The following is a 20,830-nucleotide window of genomic DNA, read 5'->3' on the forward strand; positions in this document are numbered from 1 at the left end:
CTGTGTATTTTTAAATCTAAGTGTGAGGTTGGATCCTTTAATGACTGTGGAATGTTCTTTATGAAGTCTATGCCCTCTATAAATCAATTTGTTTTTCTATGCTTTTGAAAGCTGTGCTGAGGGAACTAAATTAAAGAGTTTAAGGAATGGTTTTACCATGACCGATTCTAATAATGTGGACGATCTTCTGAGTTCTTGATATGGTTTCCTCATAGCTCAAAAGAAGTCACTTCAAAGAGACTGCTGCAGTGAAGCGGCATGACTGAATGGCGTCTGAATGTGTATTTCTTCCAGAGAAAATATGATTCTTTTGTAGGTGAAGTGAGGATGTCTAGATCTGGAGGATCTTCCTTCCCTCTTCTTCTGCAGTGATAGTTTTACACGTAAGCTATTTGACTCAAGCTCATTTGATTTCATTTCTATAGATATAATTCACCCATTCTCCATTCTCAGTGGTTTATAATGTAAATTAGACATCAGTAGAGAAGCGTAGGGAGATGGAAAGGAGTAAAAAGAGTAAGTAAAAGGGAAAAGGAAAGAGGAAAGGGAAATGTGTCTTAAATAAACAAAAGGATATAAGCAAGGCAAGAGGGAGGAAGGGGGATGGAGGAGAAAAGCTGATAAGGGCAAGAAAGAGGAAGGCAAGCAAGTGAAGTGAACTGATGAGCTTATGTCATTGAGAGTTCTAGGGTGAAAGCAATTAATCAGTCATATCTGCCTACAGAATCAGCAGCATCAATTGTAGTCAGTCGTAATTTTCTAAGTTAAATCTTGTTCACTTCATTATCTCCTGGGCCTTCTCAAGGCTGCGGTAAAACCACGCATGCATTCTCACAGGTGACAAATGTTACATGAACTAGGAAGTAGTTAGAAGAGAAGTAGTTTTGCTGAACTGCTACAAATAAAAGTAACAAGAGTGTGGAATGGTACCAGAGGGAAAGCCTCTTAAAATTAATAGAAAGAGCTGCCTTGCTATTCCAGTGGTTCTTGTTCACATGAATAAATAAGTACAGCAATAAAGAGGACAGTGTTATTTTTGCCTTAGTTTTCCTATCTCTATCCTCATTTCAAAGCACAGAAGTTATACAGCTTGAGAAAATTCTGCCATTAGATATCTTCTGAGTCAAGGTCATGGAATATAGTCTAAAGATACTTTGTACAATGATGGTCCATATAGGATTTATGAAGAGATTTGCAGAGAAACTGACTTTGTTAGAGCTTGGCACCACAAAACCGTTGTCTATTGCAGGAAAATTAAAAGAAATGTCATAAGCCAGTTGCATTGGTAGCATTGATAGGTGAGTCTCTGTATGTAAAATGCAATGAGGAAAAATGCATCTTCGGTTTACTATAAACTTTTCTTTTTTCATAGGCAGAAGATCTGTGCCAAAAGTGTATGATGTTAGAGCTCTATCTCCGCTTTTCACAAATATTTAACAAGTCAAATTGTCTGGGAAGTGAAGCCAAATTAAACATTACCTAACCCTATGCTCATTTAGAGTCCTGGAAGATGTCCTGGAAAAGAGCGTGCTGAGATGCTCCATGGCCGTATAGCAAATGTGTTGCTCTTGATAGTACAACTGCAGCTGGAAGCAGTTCCAACTGAAGGTTTTACACCAGTTAATCTGAAATGCAGCTGTGCAGCATTTCTAAAAAACAATATTGGCAGAGAGGCCATTAGATGAAGGCTGACCCCCCAAAGGTCTCACGGACCAATGTGTTTAACTAGGCAGAAATGAGTTCAAAAGGAGGAAAACTGCAAAGGCAGAATAAACAATGGACCCGCAAATTCACGACTCGTGCATCCAATTAATTGGACTAATTAGCATTTTAAGAGCTTGTGATTTTTATTTTTATATGGAATGAGAGGATTGCAGGTTGAGAATATTCAATCTTGTCTGCTTTTGCTGGAGGACTGACTATAGAATCAGAATGAAAACTCTTGTGTTTATGCATTTTTTTTTTGTCAGAGGTGTTTCATCCATTCTGTGCTTCCATAGAAAAAACATTTACATTTAAGAACACGTGCACGTCACTGACATTGTTTTACTTTACAAGTTAATATAATTTTTGAATGTTAGCCATTAACTAGAGTTAACATAATTAGTTACTCTTTGATCTTCATTTCTTTCCTTTTTTTTTTTTTTTTCTATTTTTTTTTTTAATTCCATCTTTCTATGTGATATCGATGCAGGATTTATTCAGGCTGGGATGGAATCTTAGTGCCAGCGCAATGACGACAGTTGGCTGCAGAGAAAACTATGGCTCATGTTATCTGGTGTGTGAATTCTGCATTATTAAGTGCAGCCGGTACTTTTTTGCCTGTGACATGAATACTATGCAATGGACAACCAAGAAAATGTGTTTTGAAACAGACTAATCCATGTCAGTGATAACTAGAGGTGGACCAACGCTACAGCAGATCACTGGTGAACATTCACAGAAACTGGTTATTGTTTTCAGGAATGTAGGTAAAAAGTGAAAATTCTAATGAATTCTTACATAAATATGTAGCAATGCAGAAATTTAAGTCCAAGGGACCGTATGCAGGGGTATTCTAAAGCAACATGAAGCGTTGGAAGTAAACTAACTTGTAGTAAGGATGTCACTGCTGTCAACATTGCAGGGCTATGCAATACGCGTTATGTTATTTGTTTCAATCCAAATACCAGGTGTTGTATTGTGATGTCGGAGTGAATGATTGAGAGAATGTAATTTAGTGTTCAGCGAAGTAAAGGGAAAAGTTGGTTTTGCTAGATCTATAACTTGATCTGAACCTGAGGCTACAACAATTTCTGTAAATGAATTAAGAAGAATTCAAAATGATTGTTATTTTTTTAATGTTTGTAATGGTGCAGTAGTGCTGGGCACTGTCTGGGTCCACCTCATGGTTATGTTTGCACTTTTTTTTGTATTCAGACTTATAGATGTATATCCACAAAATGCAGTCTGCCTTCATACCTGTCATACCACCAGCACATTCCAGATACTAGCCATCTGACTGAAGGCATTTTTGGTAGTGGAACTGAGTACTGAGTTCTCAGCCGAGGCAGTCAGTCTATTTCTAAGGGTTAGAGAATGTAACGTGAGAGTATTATTCAAGAAGAGAATTAAGATGGGTCTCAACAGAAGAGAAGACTGATGAAAAGGAGAGCAAAGGTTGAAGGAAGAGGTCTGCAAAAACGAGAAATTTGTCACGTGCTGTATCTTATCAAATGTTTCATGTCTCAGACGTGCAGGAGTAATGAATGAAAACGAAATAAATATTTCAGGAGAGAATTCTACTTTTTGAGAGGTGAAAAAGGAAAAGGAAAATACAGTTACAGAATGCAGAGCAAACTTCTTCCAGTCTTTTCTACGAAAGGCATGCATTTACCCTTTTTTAATCTATCCCCGTGAAACCACAACACACGGTTGGAAACACAACATAGGTCCCAGAATTAGGGGAGAGGCAAACCGGAGAAGCAGCTGAACTGAACCATCACCAGTACTCCTGGATTACTTCACGCTCATTTGAATTCCTACGATACTTAATCTTGCACAGGTTGAATCCAGAGTGTTTCCAAGAACTGAGTTAATTAGTAAAATATCCCAGAATTAACTAACTCCCCTGCCAAGAAATGGGCTCTTCCATTTTCCTCACATGATTTTCTAGGCACTTTCACTTTTCCATATATAGGAGCAGCCCAGGGACTGACAGATCAGGCTAGGTAGGGATACAGACTTCAGGCACATGCGTAGTCCCTGCATGCATACACAGATACAAGCCCATGCTGATTTCACAGACTAAAATTCGAGTTAGTATTACAGGTAGTGAGTGAACACAGTGGCAGTCCTGCTCAGAAAGAACCCTCAACTTTAACAGAAGGCACTAGAGGCAGAAATCTTCAACCACTTTTTAAAATAGTCCATCAGGAGAAGCATCACAGCCATGAATGGGCCAGTGGATGGTTTATGTGATCACACGCTGGATGATGAAGGAGCTTTCATGTTCACATCAGAGTCAGTAGGAGAAGGACATCCAGGTAAGAAGCCACTATGGCAAATGAATTAAAGAAAAAAATACTTTCATTGAAAATGATTTTAAAAGTCCGAAGAAGAATTAATCTGCTATTACTGTTATGATAGAAAGTCTGTTTAACAGTTGCTTTTTACGTTATTTCCATTGGACCTTTCCATACAGACTATAGAACTGCTGCAACCAGAGTTCTTCTAACAGGAGTTTTTGTGCTTTTGCTGGGTGTGTTACCCCGTGGAGGGCAGTGGGGTTCCTTGTTGCTACTCCTTCCTTTTCATCTTATTTGCTTTTTTATTCAGTATTACTGTGGAGACATTACTGTACTCTGTACTGTACTGTACCTGATAGGCTCAAGTTTCACATATGGATAAGAGTACATAGCTTGCCTCTCAAATTCCATATCCTTCTGGGCACTGTGAAACTGTCTTGCATGTAGGCTGTGCTCTAAAACTGTCACCCATAAGCAGTCTATTTTAAAGACTTGAAAAATCGGTGGTCCCTGAATCTGTACATGTCAAAGTTGCTGATATGTTTTCTCCCATTTCATTATCTGGGTATTAATGCAATACATGGAATTGCTTAAGCAAATAGTGGGCAGATATTTGCTAAAATGTTTGTACGGTCAGCAGAGATAAGTCCAATTTTATTGGAAACAAATGGTCATCTGCCCAAAACACTTTATGTCAAATGAGTCCAAGGGACAACAGACTGTTTGACGTCCTGAAAAGCATGTTTGTTTTAGAAGGCGGTGTGGCATCACATACTTTTTGCTATAGCAAGGCAGTTTTTGTGTGTGTGTGATTATATCGTAAATGGGTGGGATAACATAGAGAACATAAAGGTCAGCAGTGAGAATATAATGCCTGTACTTCTGATACTCCTCTATAATATTAACTTATTAGTGCAGGTCAAGTCTATGGCTGATGCAATTGAGTCCATTGCTGTCAATTTCAGGTTAAGCAAGTTGGAGTTCTTTCTGATGTAACACCATCAGAAAATGACAACCATATCCAGTCCTTCAGCAGTAGGTCCATCTCCAATTTGTGTATAATTACATCCAGCAACCACAGAATAACATAGTTCCGTAGGAAAAATAGCATGCTATAAGGTGTTTTTAAATTGACAGTGACTTTTCTGAAGATGACAGGTCGCAACTGATGCTATTCTGATCATTTCTCAATCTCTTTGAGGATGTAACAGGTAAGTCTCAGAATAGGAAGAGAGGTAGTTCAGCTCAGTCCCCAGGTTTTTATTTGTCCCTTAGCTTCTTTCCTTTATCAGTTCGCTTTTTGTCTTGGTTCCTATGTTAGAATACAACCCAGTTTTCAGTTGTTAATTACATTTTCTTCTTGATTTCCAAAAACTCTACTGATTCTCTCTCTTCTTTAAGTCCTGTGGACATTGCCCATCCCTGAAATACTTGTGAAGCCTTTGAGAAAATGTTACCACCACTGAGATTTGTGAACATCACATCTCATCTGCCAGAGACTACTGTATCTCTGGGTGCTTTGAGATGCATACACCCAAGAGCTTTATTGTAGAGGAGAGAGTGTAAAGTTGACATTTACTCTAACTTTTTCAATGGTGTATTTTCCTAAAAAATATACATTTTGATATACACCTGTGGGAAAAGAAATATCCAGGTTTTCCAGATCAAGTATAACAGGATAACAGTAAATAATTCTGGGCGTTCCCAAACACAGTCCAGCAATAGGCCTAATTGGTCTCAGCAACAGGTCTAGTTTCTAATAGCAAATTGACTTTTACAACCTGACCAAACGGCGTTTTCCCTGTCTGTGGTTTTATGCTAGACTAGACTAGTGAGGATATACCATTAGCTTTTTGTCACCCAGGAAAATCTTGATTGTTGCTTAAAACTGGGGCCAGAGTGCAAGACTGTAGTTGGGCTTTTGATTATGTTATCAGTAGTAGTAGAGATTTATTGTGAGTTTTGAGTACCTCTGTTTGCTATCAATGGATAATTTGCATGTTCCTGATTACTTCCTTTCCACATGCGGTAGTATAATTTTGCTCAAAGGCTTTATGTGAAGATCCTGAACCAGATCCTTGTCTGGTAGAAATCTGAGTTGCTCTGATTATATTAGTTGAATTGAATGCTCTCATATATACCTTCATGATAAACAAAGCAGAAGAAATTACATGCTTACTTTTTTGTGTATAAAGATAACTGCCTTGCATCTGTGCACCGCTTTTGAGCTGTGTGTAAATTAAGAAGCCCAAGTTCTGTAGAAGCAAGTAAGTAGCTGGCAATAATTAACATACATAGGCATTATATATGTTCCCCAAAGAAATCCAGAGAAGACTGTTTATCCCATTATTCTCAGGCCCACTTCTTCAAAATGATCTGAGTATAAAGTTTTGAACTCCCTTCCAGAAGGTCTTTAATCCTGGCATTTAGCAGGGCAAATTCCAAACTCTCTGCAGGCTTACTTGTAAGCTGTAATTCTCCTTTCTGGTGTAATAAAAGCACACGAATAACAGATTTTCTTTTCTTAGCTGTTTCTTTTTTTTCTGTGTGTGTGTGTGTGTGTGTGATTTCTTCCCTTTGCTTCACAGAACTGTAAGGGTTGGAAGGGAGCTCTGAAGATCATCTAGTCCAACCCCGCTGATAAAGTAGGTTCTCTCTTCATCCAGGAGAAGCGTCTGTCCGTGCTGCACAATGGTTTCATTGTGCTTTGAAAGGCATTGTGCGTTACTCTGACCCACAGTGTCTTACAGGTGCCAAACTACTTAGAATTAATTCCTTCCCCTTTCTGGCATGGTACCAGGTGGATTTGTCTGCACACAGAATGTCATTCAGCTTTCCAGTAAGCATTAAAAATAGGAGAGAAAACACTTGCTAAAAGAACTCTCAGACTCTCAACCGTATTAAAGAAATGTCTATCTGAATGTTCACAAAAGAAAAATCACCCCCAAACCTCTCCCCTCAAAAAATCAGAAAGTGCAGGTCTTTCCACTCAGCTGATGCTCACACGTCTGATGTAATAATTCAGTAAACTGCGTATTGAACAAGAGAACATGTAAGAAAAGCTGTTTTAACAGTGCAGTGTTAATATTGAAGTGTGGCTGCTGTTTGCAATGAGCACTCCTCAAGAGTCTTTTAACAAAGGAAAAATGTAATAAAGTGGAATTCAGCTACTCAAAGTCTGTCCGATGATACTTGTTTTTGGTAGAAAGCTCATTTTTCGGTAACGTGCTCAAGATCAGCATTTGTGTTATGAACTGCTAATTTTTCACAAAAAAATAAAAAAATAAAAAATAACCCTGAGAATTGCTCAGTTTACCATATTTTGAATATATAATTTCAGCTTAAATAAGGTATTAAAACCCGTGCTACCCAAAGTTATTTCGACGATCACAGGTTTTTAAGAAAATGAACCTTGCCTGTTGAAATGTTTGATGTTTATGATATTTACTGCATGATTAAAGCTAGAAGTGTGGTCGTACCTGTTTGCAGTTTCAAAGGGTGGAGCTTTTTGAATTGAAGTTCTGGTTGTTGCTGTTTGTAGATGTTGTTTCTGATGAATGTATGGAGAGACCTGAGAACTGTTTTCGGTTACAGAGCCTCTTTTTTAAGCAGATAGCACTTACAACTATTGTGTTGTTAATGTAGTCTAGATTCACATAATAAACTTCTAGTCAACTATGCAAAACACTTCGGAGATCCTCCCGGTTAGTGGAGATCACTTTTGTTGTTGAATGCGTTATTACTTCATAATTTGACAACTGAACATTTCAGTAGGGTTTATCATCAGATCCATTCATCCCTTTTATGGCTATCAGGAGCTGTTTCTATGGCTAGTTGGCATCTCTGCCACAAGGCTGGCTCTGTGGCGTGATTGGATTTCTAGATAAGAATTCACAGTTATCTAATACCTTCCTGTTCAGTCAAGAAATCCTTAGGCTAGATATTGCTTTTGCAGTATGTATCTTACTGGATAGTAATTCACTATGTGAATTTAAAAAAAAAAAAGGGGGGGGGAGAATAGACAGACATATTCTGTCACATTCAGCAGCTATAAGAGAGCTGTGACAGTCGAGATGATAAATTTAAATAACAGAATGAAAAGCGCACAAAGCCTGCTAAGCATCACTAAAAATAGAAATGCCGGGTTTTATTTTACATTAGAGACCTTTACTAATAGACATATGTGTTAAGCAGCTGATCATCCTGCTTGATTTCTCATGCGAATCATGATGGTTGCCTCTATATGTGTCAATGAAAGCATCTACCTGCACTAGGACTGTTGGTTCTTGCACCAGCCATCTGTTTTTGAATGAATTACTAAAAGGATTTGCCTCCACCTACTTTAATCCAAAATCAGACCATCAGCATGATATTATAAATTATTCTAATTGATTTTCTTCAATGATTAAAATTCTCATGTGCATTTTAAAGGCCAGAAGGGATTTCTGGTAAAAATTTTACACAGGTAATGAAGTTTCATTCAGCAATTCTTCACAGATGCTACTAAACCATGGTTGAACACCATTCCTACCTTTTAAAATGATATTCAGTTTTTAACTAGAGTCTTCGAGGGAACCATGAATCCTACACAGCACTACGTATGAATGGCTTCAGTGGTTCCTCACTCTTAAGATTTGACTTTTTTAATCTTTATCTGTCCTTCTCTAATCTCTAGCTGTCAAATATAGTCACATTGTCATCCATCGGACAGAAACTCTTCTCAGCATATTATTTTTCAGGATTTTAGAGCCCCACCCAATACCCACTAGGATTTCTTGGGGTAGCTTACATTTCTTTCAGCCTTTCAGAACTAAGTTGAGTTTGCATGATTTCATCCTGTAAAATATTTTTTTCCTGATTTTGAGACATTTTTCTCAGTCTGTCTACTATACCTAATGTTCCCTTGGGACATTTCGGGGGAGTTTTAGTTCAGAAATCAATTTCAGCCTGCAATATCTACGTAAAGGTCTTTGTACTGGCTGGGTGCTGCAAAGTGAAATGAGGATGAATTAGCCATAGGAGATTACTGGCATTCTTCTTGAGATTTTTGAGAAGATTGCATTCAATAAGCAGTATGTCACATACGAGGAGTTTTAACTAATATCGTACGTTGTCATCTAATGCAGATGGAGATATGCTTCATGTGGGACAAGAACAGGGAGAAAGGTTTTTCCTGCCATATAAACTTTCTGTGGTGAAAAAAGACTTAACAAGTTTCTTAATTACTCAGAGTTTGTTGCAGGGCTCCGGACCTGCACTAAGAAGGTAATCCTGTCTCAGTTACTCTGTTGTCCCACCAAGGTATTAAAAAACAAGTATTTTCATCTATAATTTTTTCTCTAATGCTTGAAAATATAGCTTTATTGTCTAGTAAAAAATGGAAAATTTGAAGAGAGCAAGCATTCTAATCAAAGTCCTGTTACCTTTGTCCCTTATCTTCCTAAGCAATGCTCATTTGGACTTCTAAATAAATTACAAGAATAGTGTGTGACTCCTGTTTGGTAATCATAGCATTACATACTCCATTCTTGAGAGGCAGAACGTTCAAATGCAGCTTACCTTTGCTAATCATCTTTTGTATTCATTCTTTTCATATTGAAGCGATTAACATGTGCAGTAACAGTATCATATTGGTTATCTGGTCTGTGATTCAAACTCCTCATCAGGCCATATTCAGGTACATTTAACTTTCTGCTGGGGAGATGGAAGTTAATGGTAGAATATCACCTACTTTTTATCATACTGCTGCTGTAGAATGTGTGCCGTATTGGTTGCAGTGGCAGAGAAGAGGCAAGGAGTAAAACCTCTTGCACGTGACTTTCTATTTAGTTTGCTTAAATACTTCAGTAATGAGCAATGTAAGAACTCCTATCCATCCAAACAGGTGCAAAGAGTCTGTGTTTTGTATTGAGATTCCTGTTTTGAACAATAGTTTTAACGTCTTACAGATAAAATCTGTGATCAAATCAGCGATGCTGTACTGGATGCTCATCTTAAACAGGATCCAAATGCCAAAGTTGCTTGTGGTAAGTTGTTTGCTGCATTGCTTTCAGTCGCTGTTCTTCTACTGTTAATGTGTTGGCAAAGAGCTTGGTGTCATGTGCTAAATCATTTTACTCTCAAAAACTGTATAAAAAATATAGTTTTCAAGAGAATGAGAGATGAGGAGAAACAGCAGAAGTTCTTATGAAAGCTGAAGCAGCAGAAGGTAGTAACTTCCAGAAGGGTGGGATAGTTAATTTTCTGTGTGGACTGAATACTCTGAGGAGAAATACATTGGATTTCACCATAGTGGATTTTTGAAAGAATATTTGAATGCCTTGCTAAACACGACTTAATAAAGTACTTAATAAAGTACTAATCTAAAGTAGTAAAGTGCTTAATAAAGTACTAATCTTCAAGTCTTAGTCCCTATGACTGCTTATTTTCATATTATCTCTTCAGAATGTGTTGTGCCATCATTCCTCAGCTAATTTTCTCACTTCTTTTAACTAAACCTCAGCTTCAAAGTCTTTCTCCTTGGTCTGGAGGCAAGTTTTCAGAACGAGAATTATTTAACCTCAGTGTGTGTCTTAGGATGATTAAGTGGACAGAGAAATCCTGGTTTAATACTACATTTCCCTGAACATCCCTAGATATAACTCAGTTATGCTGAATGTTTGATGCTTACATTTTTGAGTTGGACATAATTGTCTTTTTCATACTTTCACACATGTGGTGAAAGAAATCAGCTGTAGGAGGAGGTCAATATTGCCAAAAATATGTATTAAAAATACTAATATGGTATATACCTAGTAGATATGTCTAAACCACCATAATCACAAACATAGTTATTTGTCTTATTGGGCTGGTTATTCTGCTACTGTAATGCCATTTCCATCTCTGTTTTCAGAGACAGTATGTAAAACAGGAATGGTGTTGCTCTGTGGGGAGATCACATCTCATGCCATTGTGGATTATCAACGAGTTGTCCGAGATGCAATTAGACACATTGGCTATGATGATTCAGCTAAAGGTTGGTGAAAAAAACTCGTGAAATCCTTGAAGAGCAAGCAATAGGCAACTGCAAACCAGGTCTGTCAGCACTTCCTTATGGGCTTTAGCAAGCCTGATAAAAACTCAATATCCTGTGTGAAAGCTGCTTACGTGGTGCTACATGAAACACTTTCTGGCTTTATCCCAGTAAGTAGAAAAAACATTGTATGTTTGTTAAAACTGAAAACGAGTAGGCAGAATATACTTTGAACTGTGAACCTGAGCCACGGAATCTACCACTAGCACAAACTTGTGAGAACTTGCATCTGTGATGTGGCAAGCTGGTAGGTGCATCTTGGTCAGGAAAAGAGGGAAGAAGAAAGTTAGGTTTATTATTACATATATGCACTGCAGTGGCATCCAGAATTATTGGGAGACTCTCACTGTGCAAAGCACTCTGAACAAATGCCTACACTGAGGAGTGTGCAGTCCAAGCCAGATTTGTGTCTTGTACAAATGTTAAAAAAGATAAAATGATGTAAATACCAGTCATATTCTACTATTTGATTTGCCACCAATCTCTTCACATGATACAGGTATTCCAAGAAAACTGTTACAGTAATTGTACCTTTCCTGGGCTTTTATTTAGAAACTGTTGTTAGCTGCAATCCTTTTATAGCTGTATAATTTCCAGGGAGATTGTTGTAGGGGAGTATCATAGCAGCACATCTGCAGGTTACCTCCATCACGACATAGCAGCAGGATTCCCAGAATATGCTGGCTAATCTATTAGTCCATAAATCTGATTTTTATCGTAACTGACAAAATTATAAGGGCAGATGCAGCGAAAAACAGTTGCTATAGGAAAGTAAGGATTAAGCTAAAATAATTGCATACTGACATACGGTTTTCATCTCAATATAGCCTATTTGAAAGAGGGTGATGTGGATTCTTCAGGTGGATCATATGCATATGGACATGTATATGTGATTTATTAACTGAATGTTAGCAGTAGATACACTTCTAGGAAATGCTAGATTTGAAGAAATACAAATTACTCTTAATATACCTTAGGGAAAGGTGAAAAACTGTGCTACAGTTGTATATAAGTCTTGCAATTTATTTCTTAAATCTTCCTTTTGGTCTTTGAAAGCAGTGTTAAGTAATTTCCCATTTCCAGATTTTCTGTGAGACTCAAATCTGTTTTTTCTCTCACGTGAACTCCTGGGCGAGATTTAGGTACATAACACTGCTTTATGCGTATTACATGTACGCGAGAAAGCAAGTTCTTCAATTGCTGAAAACATCAGCTCATAGGAATTTATGTAGAGGTTTTTAATACTGTTTGTTTGGGAGAGGCTTATCAATTCCTTTTTTTTTTTTTTTTTTTTTTTTACTACTTATCTCCAATTGGCTGTTCCTAACTGGCACAAGGTGCCAAAGCAAGAGAAAACAAACAGTAGCAATCAATAAAGGCAACCCTGCCTAACCCACCACCTCTGCCATAAAATTAAGGCCTATTGACAAACATTTATCAAGAAATAGCAGTTAGATGATGAATTCTGAACGTAGTATCCTTCAGAATGAAAATTGTTATCTGGTTCCATATTACTGTCCATTGAGTCCAATTCCTGGCTCCACACAATTGTAACATAAAAAAAAAATTATTTGTCACTATTCTTTTTTTTTTTTCCAACTAGGTTTTGACTACAAGACTTGCAATGTTTTAGTGGCATTGGAACAGCAGTCACCTGATATTGCCCAGGGAGTTCATTTACACAGAGATGAAGAGGATGTTGGTGCTGGAGATCAGGTAGATGTGACACCACACCTGATATATCCAAAATGTTTCTTTGCAGGCAGGCTTTTTGCTGGTTTTTATTATGGCACTCCACATAAGCCAGGACAGTTCTGTCAGTTGGTAGTAGTTAGGATGCATTCTGCAGATCCTCACAAAGGTTTTTGCTTACGTTTCTTATATTTTTGTTGACTGGCTTTGGATGCCTCCGACCATCCATCTTGCAGCCAGACTTGTTTTGTAAGATGAAATAAGCAAAGAGTAAGCAAAGGACCTTAGCACTTTCTCAAAGCTCTTGAGATTTTACGCAGCAAAAAATTAGGCAATGTTTCAACTGTCTGCAGCATTAGTAAAATGAAGGCAAATAAGCCAGAGTACTTTTAATTCACCCTTATTTCCCAGAGGCAGAGATCTGTTTTATTATAATAGGTATTCCACATAATTAAAGTTGTCCAAGCTCCATTTCTGTGCGCTAAATAACGTGTAGATAATTACAGCGTGTTCCCAAGAGAAAGATGCTAACATAAAAACTCCATAATCTGACTGATGCCTGTATGAATGAGTTTAACATTTACAGTAGTTATCATTAGTAGTAATATCTCGTTTATAACAGTGCTGTTGAGAACCATAAATGGAGATATCAGAGTCCAAGAGCCAAGCTAATATTGTTTAAAAAAAGCCTCGTGGACAAAAATTAAAATGCTTTTATGCTGTCATGGGGACAAAAGGCTACATAAGAAGAAAAGATTTCTGACTTTCTTTAGCACTTGCATGGTTTCCTTTCCCGTTGTATCCGAATAGCTACCAGTCATTACTTTTGTATCACAACATATGCCGTGTGAGGAGAAGGAAAACGTTACTGACTCTACTTAACAAGTGGTAATGGGTAATGCCTTAACACAGGCACTGGGGCTGAACAGTAGTAGAAGCTGTGACTAGAAGCATGCTGTGCTGCAGTGCAAATCCAACTCAGGTGCCATAGCTGTTGAATCATATTTCCTTTTTGTAGCATTCGAATTGCATTCCTCTGAAAAGCCAGATGTGAACTTCGGTACGAGTTAGCATCAGTCTAAGCCCCTACAGTCTTTACAGAGTAGTAAGAACACCTTTTGTATGACAGAGTGGTCCTCACATTGTTTAACCCAGATTTTTTTTTCAATGATATTTTTTCACCCATACTTCCTCATTTTTGTGAGTTTCCAATTCAACATTTAAAGCTTCAGGACTTCTGCGAAAAATCCTTGGAACGTGGCTTGTTTCTCATTTCAATGTAGCATGTTGGAACCTGATCCAAATTTAAGCTTCTAAGGTTGTAATGTGAAATGGTAGAAAGTAAACCTGAGGGTGCTGTTTGCTTTTTGTTTCAGATGAAATCTCATTGCCTTCGGTTGTGGTGCTTTTTAACAGTGATTGAAGTCTCTTCTCTCCTCCTGTAGGGTTTAATGTTTGGTTATGCAACGGATGAAACAGAGGAATGTATGCCTCTAACAATTATTCTTGCTCATAAACTGAACGCCAGGTTAGCAGAGCTGAGGCGCAGCGGGGAGCTTCCTTGGCTGAGGCCTGATTCTAAGACACAGGTAAGAGTTGCTGCAGTTATTGTTTCTCTCCTTTACCAACAGAGTAGCAACCTAAGCAGTTACCCATAGTCCTTGAAAAACACCCCATTTTACTCCTCTACAATGTTAAATATTTTTAAAGAAAAAAATAAATGGCACTCAGAGCACCAAGGTTGCTACTGAATATGCTACAAGTAACAGGGAAAGAGCTCCCACTGCTCAGGGTAGTCTCCTTGACTGATAGAAAATGGTAAGCTCGTATCAGACTGCTAAAAGCACTTAATTATGTACAAGAGAAGAAATGTTTTTCTGCTGATTTTTTTCCTTCTCCCTGCTTTGTTCAGGTCACTGTTCAGTACATTCAGGAGAACGGAGCGGTCATACCAGTGCGTGTCCATACCATTGTGATCTCTGTACAGCACGATGAAACCGTTACGCTGGAGAACATGCGCAAAACCCTGAAGGATCGTGTGATCAAAGCTGTTGTCCCCGCAAAATACTTGGATGAAAGAACTATTTATCACCTGCAGCCTAGTGGACGCTTTGTTATTGGAGGGCCTCAGGTTTGAATTTACTTTGATGCTTCTATCAGCTTGCCATTGCCCGTGGGCATGTGCCTTAACAGGGATGCTCAGCTAGCCTGGCACATCCACTCCAAGTTGTGAGAAGCAAACTGCATAGTGGAAGTTCTAACTGCGGCTGTAGATGGGAGAGGCACTCAGGGTTTTGTGTGCTGTATTCCAAAGTAAGCTTTGAGGGCATGGTTACATCATAATCTGTGTTGTAACTTAGGCAGATAAGCTGAGTCAAATTTAATACCAAGTGTACAAGCTCAGCTCGGGGTTTCTCAGGCCCGAATCCAACGCTGTATGAGAAAAACAAACCATTCTCACAGAAAGCATGCCTCACAAAGAGATAGACAATGGTAGGGTTATATCTTGTACAATGAATGTGATTTTCAGATTGATATAGCTTGCACAGTTCTGCCCCACAGCAGTGAGAGCTGAGGTGCTCATCTGTTCTCAAAACCTGCTCCCAAGGAGGCTGTGGATGCCCCATCCCTGGAGGCATTCAAGGCCAGGCTGGATGTGGCTCTGGGCAGCCTGGTCTGGTGGTTGGCAACCCTGCACATAGCAGGGAGATTGAAACTAGATGCTCATTTCATTGTGGTTCTTTTCAACCCAGGTCATTCTGTGGTTCTATGACAGGCTGTTCTGGTGAGAAACCTAATGTTTCTTTTGCTTTATCTGGACAACATGGGAACTAGGAGGGATAATTTGATCTCAGAACTGTCGAAGTCAGGCAGAACTTTCAGACTCCATAGGATCAGGATTTTTGAGATTAAATCTTTGAAAACAGTTTCCCAGTTCTCCATGTTTTTCCCTTTGTCACAGCTAAATTTCAAAGCTCCTTTCTGAAATGAGATCCAACTTAGGAACAATACCAAATACATTTTTCTAATTGTTGTCATTCAAATTCATTAATTTGCTGGAATTTGCCAGAGATATTTCTGTGGCTCTATGTCTTTACATTAGTGCCAAAGAACAGGTAGAAAAGCATTGAAGTTAATCATCATTGTACGGTATTTTTGTGTAGCTGAATCGATCACATCACTATCACTGTGTATTGTTGATGTTTTGGACTACAGACAAACAGATGCTCCAAAACTGAGCTGTGAACAGGAGAAAAAAAAAAAAAAATCAACCTTGGTAGCAATCACAGCTACAGACAAAGAAGACAACCACACATACAAAATTCCTGAGGTGTGCACTGAATTGTACCCATTTAAAAATGTAGTATTAGTACTTGCAAGCCAACCACCTATCTCTTGTTGGGAATCTGTACTTCTTATGTTTGCACATACAAACAGGTCTGTTGCAGTGTGTGTTTGCAGCTTTTTGAACCTAGGATAAGTTTACTTAGTGTGGGGTCAGTCTGCTTGCATGTTTGTGGCCTTACAATTGCTATCATCAGTAGGCTTGTGCAATTTATGATAGCATTGTAGCAGGTGGGGAAATAGTTACTTTTTGATTGCTCCATCTTCAGCTTTCTGGGTACCAGTGAGTTTCGTTTTCAACAAAGCAAGCTATGGAAGTCTGTCTTGAACTTCATCTCAGTTTATCTAAGGATAAAAATTAAATCTCACTTGGGATTTTCCCATTGTTTCCAAGTCCAGTGATACCTTGAACCCCGTGCTTCTTTTTCCCGGTGTCACAGTTTTCCCAACAGCATCACCTGATGGTGGTGTGAGGACATTACAGCTCTCCTTAAAGTGTCTTCTGCAGGCTTCATTTGTGCACTTCGAGCCTCTTGAAAAATAAGCTTTTCTACATATCTTTTTCTACATATCACAAAACTGGTCAGGAACTGATCGGTAAACTGAGATCAAATGAAAATATCAAGTACTTGTAAGGATACAATCAAGGTAACTTTAACTGCCTATTACTCCATCCCTGCTGTGTATAGTTTAAATAAGCGTACAGATATCATGAAGTTGGACTTGGGTTTCTCGCACACAACTGTCTGACAGTTTCCATAAGGGTATTGCATCAGAAGTGTTGAGTGCCAGCCTCCTTGTAATGGTGCATAAGGTTGTATAGGCATATCTTTCAATGGTAAATAATAATTAGATTGCCTATTATTCACACAACTTCAGATTCCATTCACAAGATATGAAAACCTGGTCTATTTATACATATATATTTAACCTAGCTAAAAATCTCTCAGTGGTTCAAATATGGCATGCATTTTGTGAGCAACACCCTGTATTCAGTTTGAATGTTGTAGATAGGTCACTTTTATACCAAGGTTCCCATGTTGTTCCTACGCTTTTGAAACAAGCACAGAATGCTCTAGCTACCTAGGTGTGATATGTTCTGTCTGATTACCAAACACCATTCATGATTGGGTTGTCTTACATATCTGCCTTTAGACAACATTTATAGCCTCTGTTGGAACACTGAGATGAGTTTTCCCCTTCAGCTATCGCACAATAATCCATAAGTGGAGAACTTCCTCATACATTATAGTCTTCTGAAGACTGCATAGCCTTATTTCAGAGCTATCATAAAATGCCTTGTAAAGTGGCCCAATTCTTTTACTGATTCAGGGTGATGCTGGTGTTACTGGTCGAAAGATCATTGTGGATACGTACGGTGGTTGGGGAGCCCATGGAGGTGGAGCCTTCTCCGGCAAAGACTACACAAAGGTGGACCGATCAGCTGCATATGCAGCCCGTTGGGTGGCCAAATCTCTTGTGAAAGCCGGTCTCTGTCGTCGTGTTCTGGTTCAGGTATGGTTTGTCCTTAGCGCTGCTCTTATCAAGAAGATTGCTCCTTTCCAGCTTTACTTTGAATAAGCATCATACAAGACACTAACTATACTGGAAACAGTCTTGGTGATAGATTGCAGCAGAAGAAAGGAAGACTTGCTGATAGCCATGTTATAGCTCCTTGAGGCTGGCCCTTTTTGCTTAGCCCTTTTATTGACTATTTTTCCAGACATTTACTGAGCTTAATCATTTGATGCTTACTGCCATATCAACGACCATGGGTAACGGGGGAAAAAGTTAGCCGGAGACTTCAGTGTTTTCAAAGACATTTTTCCTCTGTAAATACAGATGATACCATGTATTGGCACAGTCTTCCTAATCAGGAACTTGAATGAGTACTTTTGCATGCTCTCGCCCACTGAATCGCCATGCATATTTGTTAACAATAGTGTATTTTTTTCCATAGGTTTCTTATGCCATTGGAGTGGCTCGTCCACTTTCAATTTCACTGTTCACCTACGGAACCTCCCAAAAAACAGAGAAAGAGCTACTGGACATAGTGCACAAAAACTTTGATCTTCGGCCTGGAGTCATTGTCAGGTATCAAAACAGAGAGAAATGGAAACACCTTGGTGATCACATCCTAGAACTAATTTCTTGCAAAACTGCTAGGTGTTATAGTGTGATAATCATTCTGCTAAGCCAGCACATAGTTGTTCCATGCACTTCCAAAGAGACTTTTTGTCAGACTGCACAGCTGAGAGTTTGCATGTCGCACCAGCATGGCATGTATTTTAAGGTGACAGATGTTGTTTTCAAGTTACATATACTTTCAGACTTTGACCTTATACATTAAATGGAACTGGTATATGTAATACCACAACATGATGGAAAGCACAGCAATGACAACACGATAGCAAAGCTCTAGGCTACAGCAAAAGAGGATATACTCAGATGTGACAGATATGGACACAGAGACAAAAGAAAAAAAGCTGCTTACCTTTGTAACCCCTCATGTATGTGGGGATCTCTAACAAAATACCGTTGCCTCCCCCTGACAACCCTTAAATGAGGTCTGTAAGGGGTGGATCCTGGCTACAGCCCTTCCGGTCACTCAGCTGCATTGCATGCACCTGAGCTCCCCTGAGTTGGCCCTGCCTTCCCACCAGGTGCTCAATCACTGCTTCATGCTATGACTTAGCATTTCCACTACAGCATAAAATATTTTTTAGCTTTTTTTTTTTTTTTTTTTTTTTTTGCTATGAAAAGGATATAGGTTTTATTTTATAAAATGAGTGGAATGTACTTCTTCTTCTTTTTTTTTTTTTAATTAAAATTATAGTAAAGGAGTTCACATGTATGTTTTGTTGCCAGTTTTATTGTTTGGGGACATTATACTGAGCGTGGCCAGCAGGTTAAGGGAATGCTCCCCTGCTTCTACTATGCCCTGGTGAGGCCACATCTGGAATTCTATGATTTTGTGGCTCAGTTTACATTTGGACACAGTCACTGAGATGTTTATATCTTCAGAATACACCTTCCTAGGTGTAGAGTATAAACTGGATATCTATGTCAGGATTTTATTGATAAATACGATGAATATTATAAGGTGAAGAATTTTATTTTATTTTATTTTTATTTTATTTTATTTTTAATTATTCACACAGGGATTTGGATCTAAAAAAGCCAATTTACCAGAAGACTGCATGTTATGGTCACTTTGGAAGAAATGAATTCTCGTGGGAGGTGCCTAAAAAGCTTGTGTTTTGACCCTTGCCATCTATCTTTAAAGACAGAAAGGAAAAGAAGTTCACTAAGATGAGGATGCTTCCAAAAATCAAATTTGACAGCTTTGTATTCAACCAAAGGAATTTTAGATTTTAAATGGAAAGAAAGAAAAGGATATTTTCTTGGAGATTGATTTTTTTTTTAAGCCCTCAGTGTCCTTCATTATCTAAAATATACAAGACAGAATCTTGTTTTTAATCAACATAAGACAACAAAACACAGTTTACTTTTTATTGCTGCTCCATTGGTTCCTTTGATAAAGGTCAAGTATGACTCAGGTACTCAAACCAATGGCTGAACCTCAAACCTTTCGTGGGCAAAGGAATGGATGATTTTCCCAACTGACTAAAGATCAGCAGACCTCTTGCCTCTAATTAGACAATGGGAAATTCTGGGGTCCAATTTCCTTACTGGAGTTAGCATTGCATACAGCTGGGGGTTGCTTTGATGGGAGAAGGCTGGATGTCACATAACTGTATCTTGGCCTCTTTGGTGGAAGATGTTACCAGATACATAATATTTAAATCTTCTTTACCGAGTATGTGCTGTTACTGTTGTGTTTCAATTACCTGTGTTTTTGAAACGTGTTCTCCTATAAAACAATCATACAATAAAAAGCTTTTTCCTACCATGCATGTAACGGTGTCTCTTTTTCTGTCTTCTGATGTTACAGAATAGTGGTCCTCTCCACTCAGCCTCTAATACTCTTGTAGGATTTTTGTTTATTAACGTGATTAAATTTTAATAGCTTTTGGAACTGCGATATGAATTTATATTTCACTACATTTGTGATTATTGTTTAGTCCTTCTCATTAGTAGAAACCTGAAAATGTATTAGATTTTCAACTCTTAAGTTTGCCCTTGACAGTATTCTCTAATGTAATATTTGCTCCCAAATGTTAGGTTTATTGCACAGCTTATTATATTTTATCTAAATTTGAAATAAAAAGTGCAGAGAAATAACTGCAGAACATCAGAGAAACACATGTACTATGTGGTAAAAATTTGAATCACTGGCCTATCCAGCATTCTCTCATCAAAGAACTAACCACTAGATGGCTGTGCGTCCCTCTGCAGCCGAGGGAGCAAGCGTGTCAGCATTTGTGCGGGTACTCAGCTGCTAAATCTGGGTACCAGCACCCTCACTGCTGCTCGAGATGGTGACTGCTTTGCCTTGTACCATTTCTGGGTACCTGGTGAGTATGGTGGGTTAGCTGCGATAGAGACTGATGACGAGGATGTTGTTGCTGTGCTATTGCATTATATTGCCCTATAAAGTAACAGAGTAAGTAAATTGTTTGCAAAGGGCCACAAATTAATCCCAGGTTTGCTTAGTTCAGGAGGACGTGGGACCTTTATCCTCTGTGACAGTTTTGTTTGTCAACAGGCAGCAAGGACGAACTTAATGCTGCGGTACAAGGTTCACCTGCTT

General features: G+C 38.5%; 1 protein-coding gene across 1 annotated transcript; it reads left to right on the forward strand.

Moving 5' to 3' along the window:
* Positions 1 to 3,703: 3,703 nt before the first annotated feature.
* MAT1A (methionine adenosyltransferase 1A) lies at positions 3,704 to 20,033 on the forward strand. The gene is made up of 9 exons (NM_001199519.2): positions 3,704 to 4,025; positions 9,956 to 10,033; positions 10,900 to 11,022; positions 12,683 to 12,795; positions 14,217 to 14,360; positions 14,684 to 14,902; positions 17,449 to 17,631; positions 18,077 to 18,210; positions 19,278 to 20,033. Exons 1-9 carry the CDS (start codon positions 3,932 to 3,934, stop codon positions 19,378 to 19,380), a joined length of 1,191 nt encoding a protein of 396 aa, NP_001186448.1. The 5' UTR covers positions 3,704 to 3,931; the 3' UTR covers positions 19,381 to 20,033.
* Positions 20,034 to 20,830: the final 797 nt, after the last annotated feature.

This window comes from Gallus gallus, chromosome 6, assembly GCF_016699485.2.
Source record: "Gallus gallus isolate bGalGal1 chromosome 6, bGalGal1.mat.broiler.GRCg7b, whole genome shotgun sequence".
Taxonomy (NCBI): Eukaryota; Metazoa; Chordata; class Aves; order Galliformes; family Phasianidae; genus Gallus; species Gallus gallus.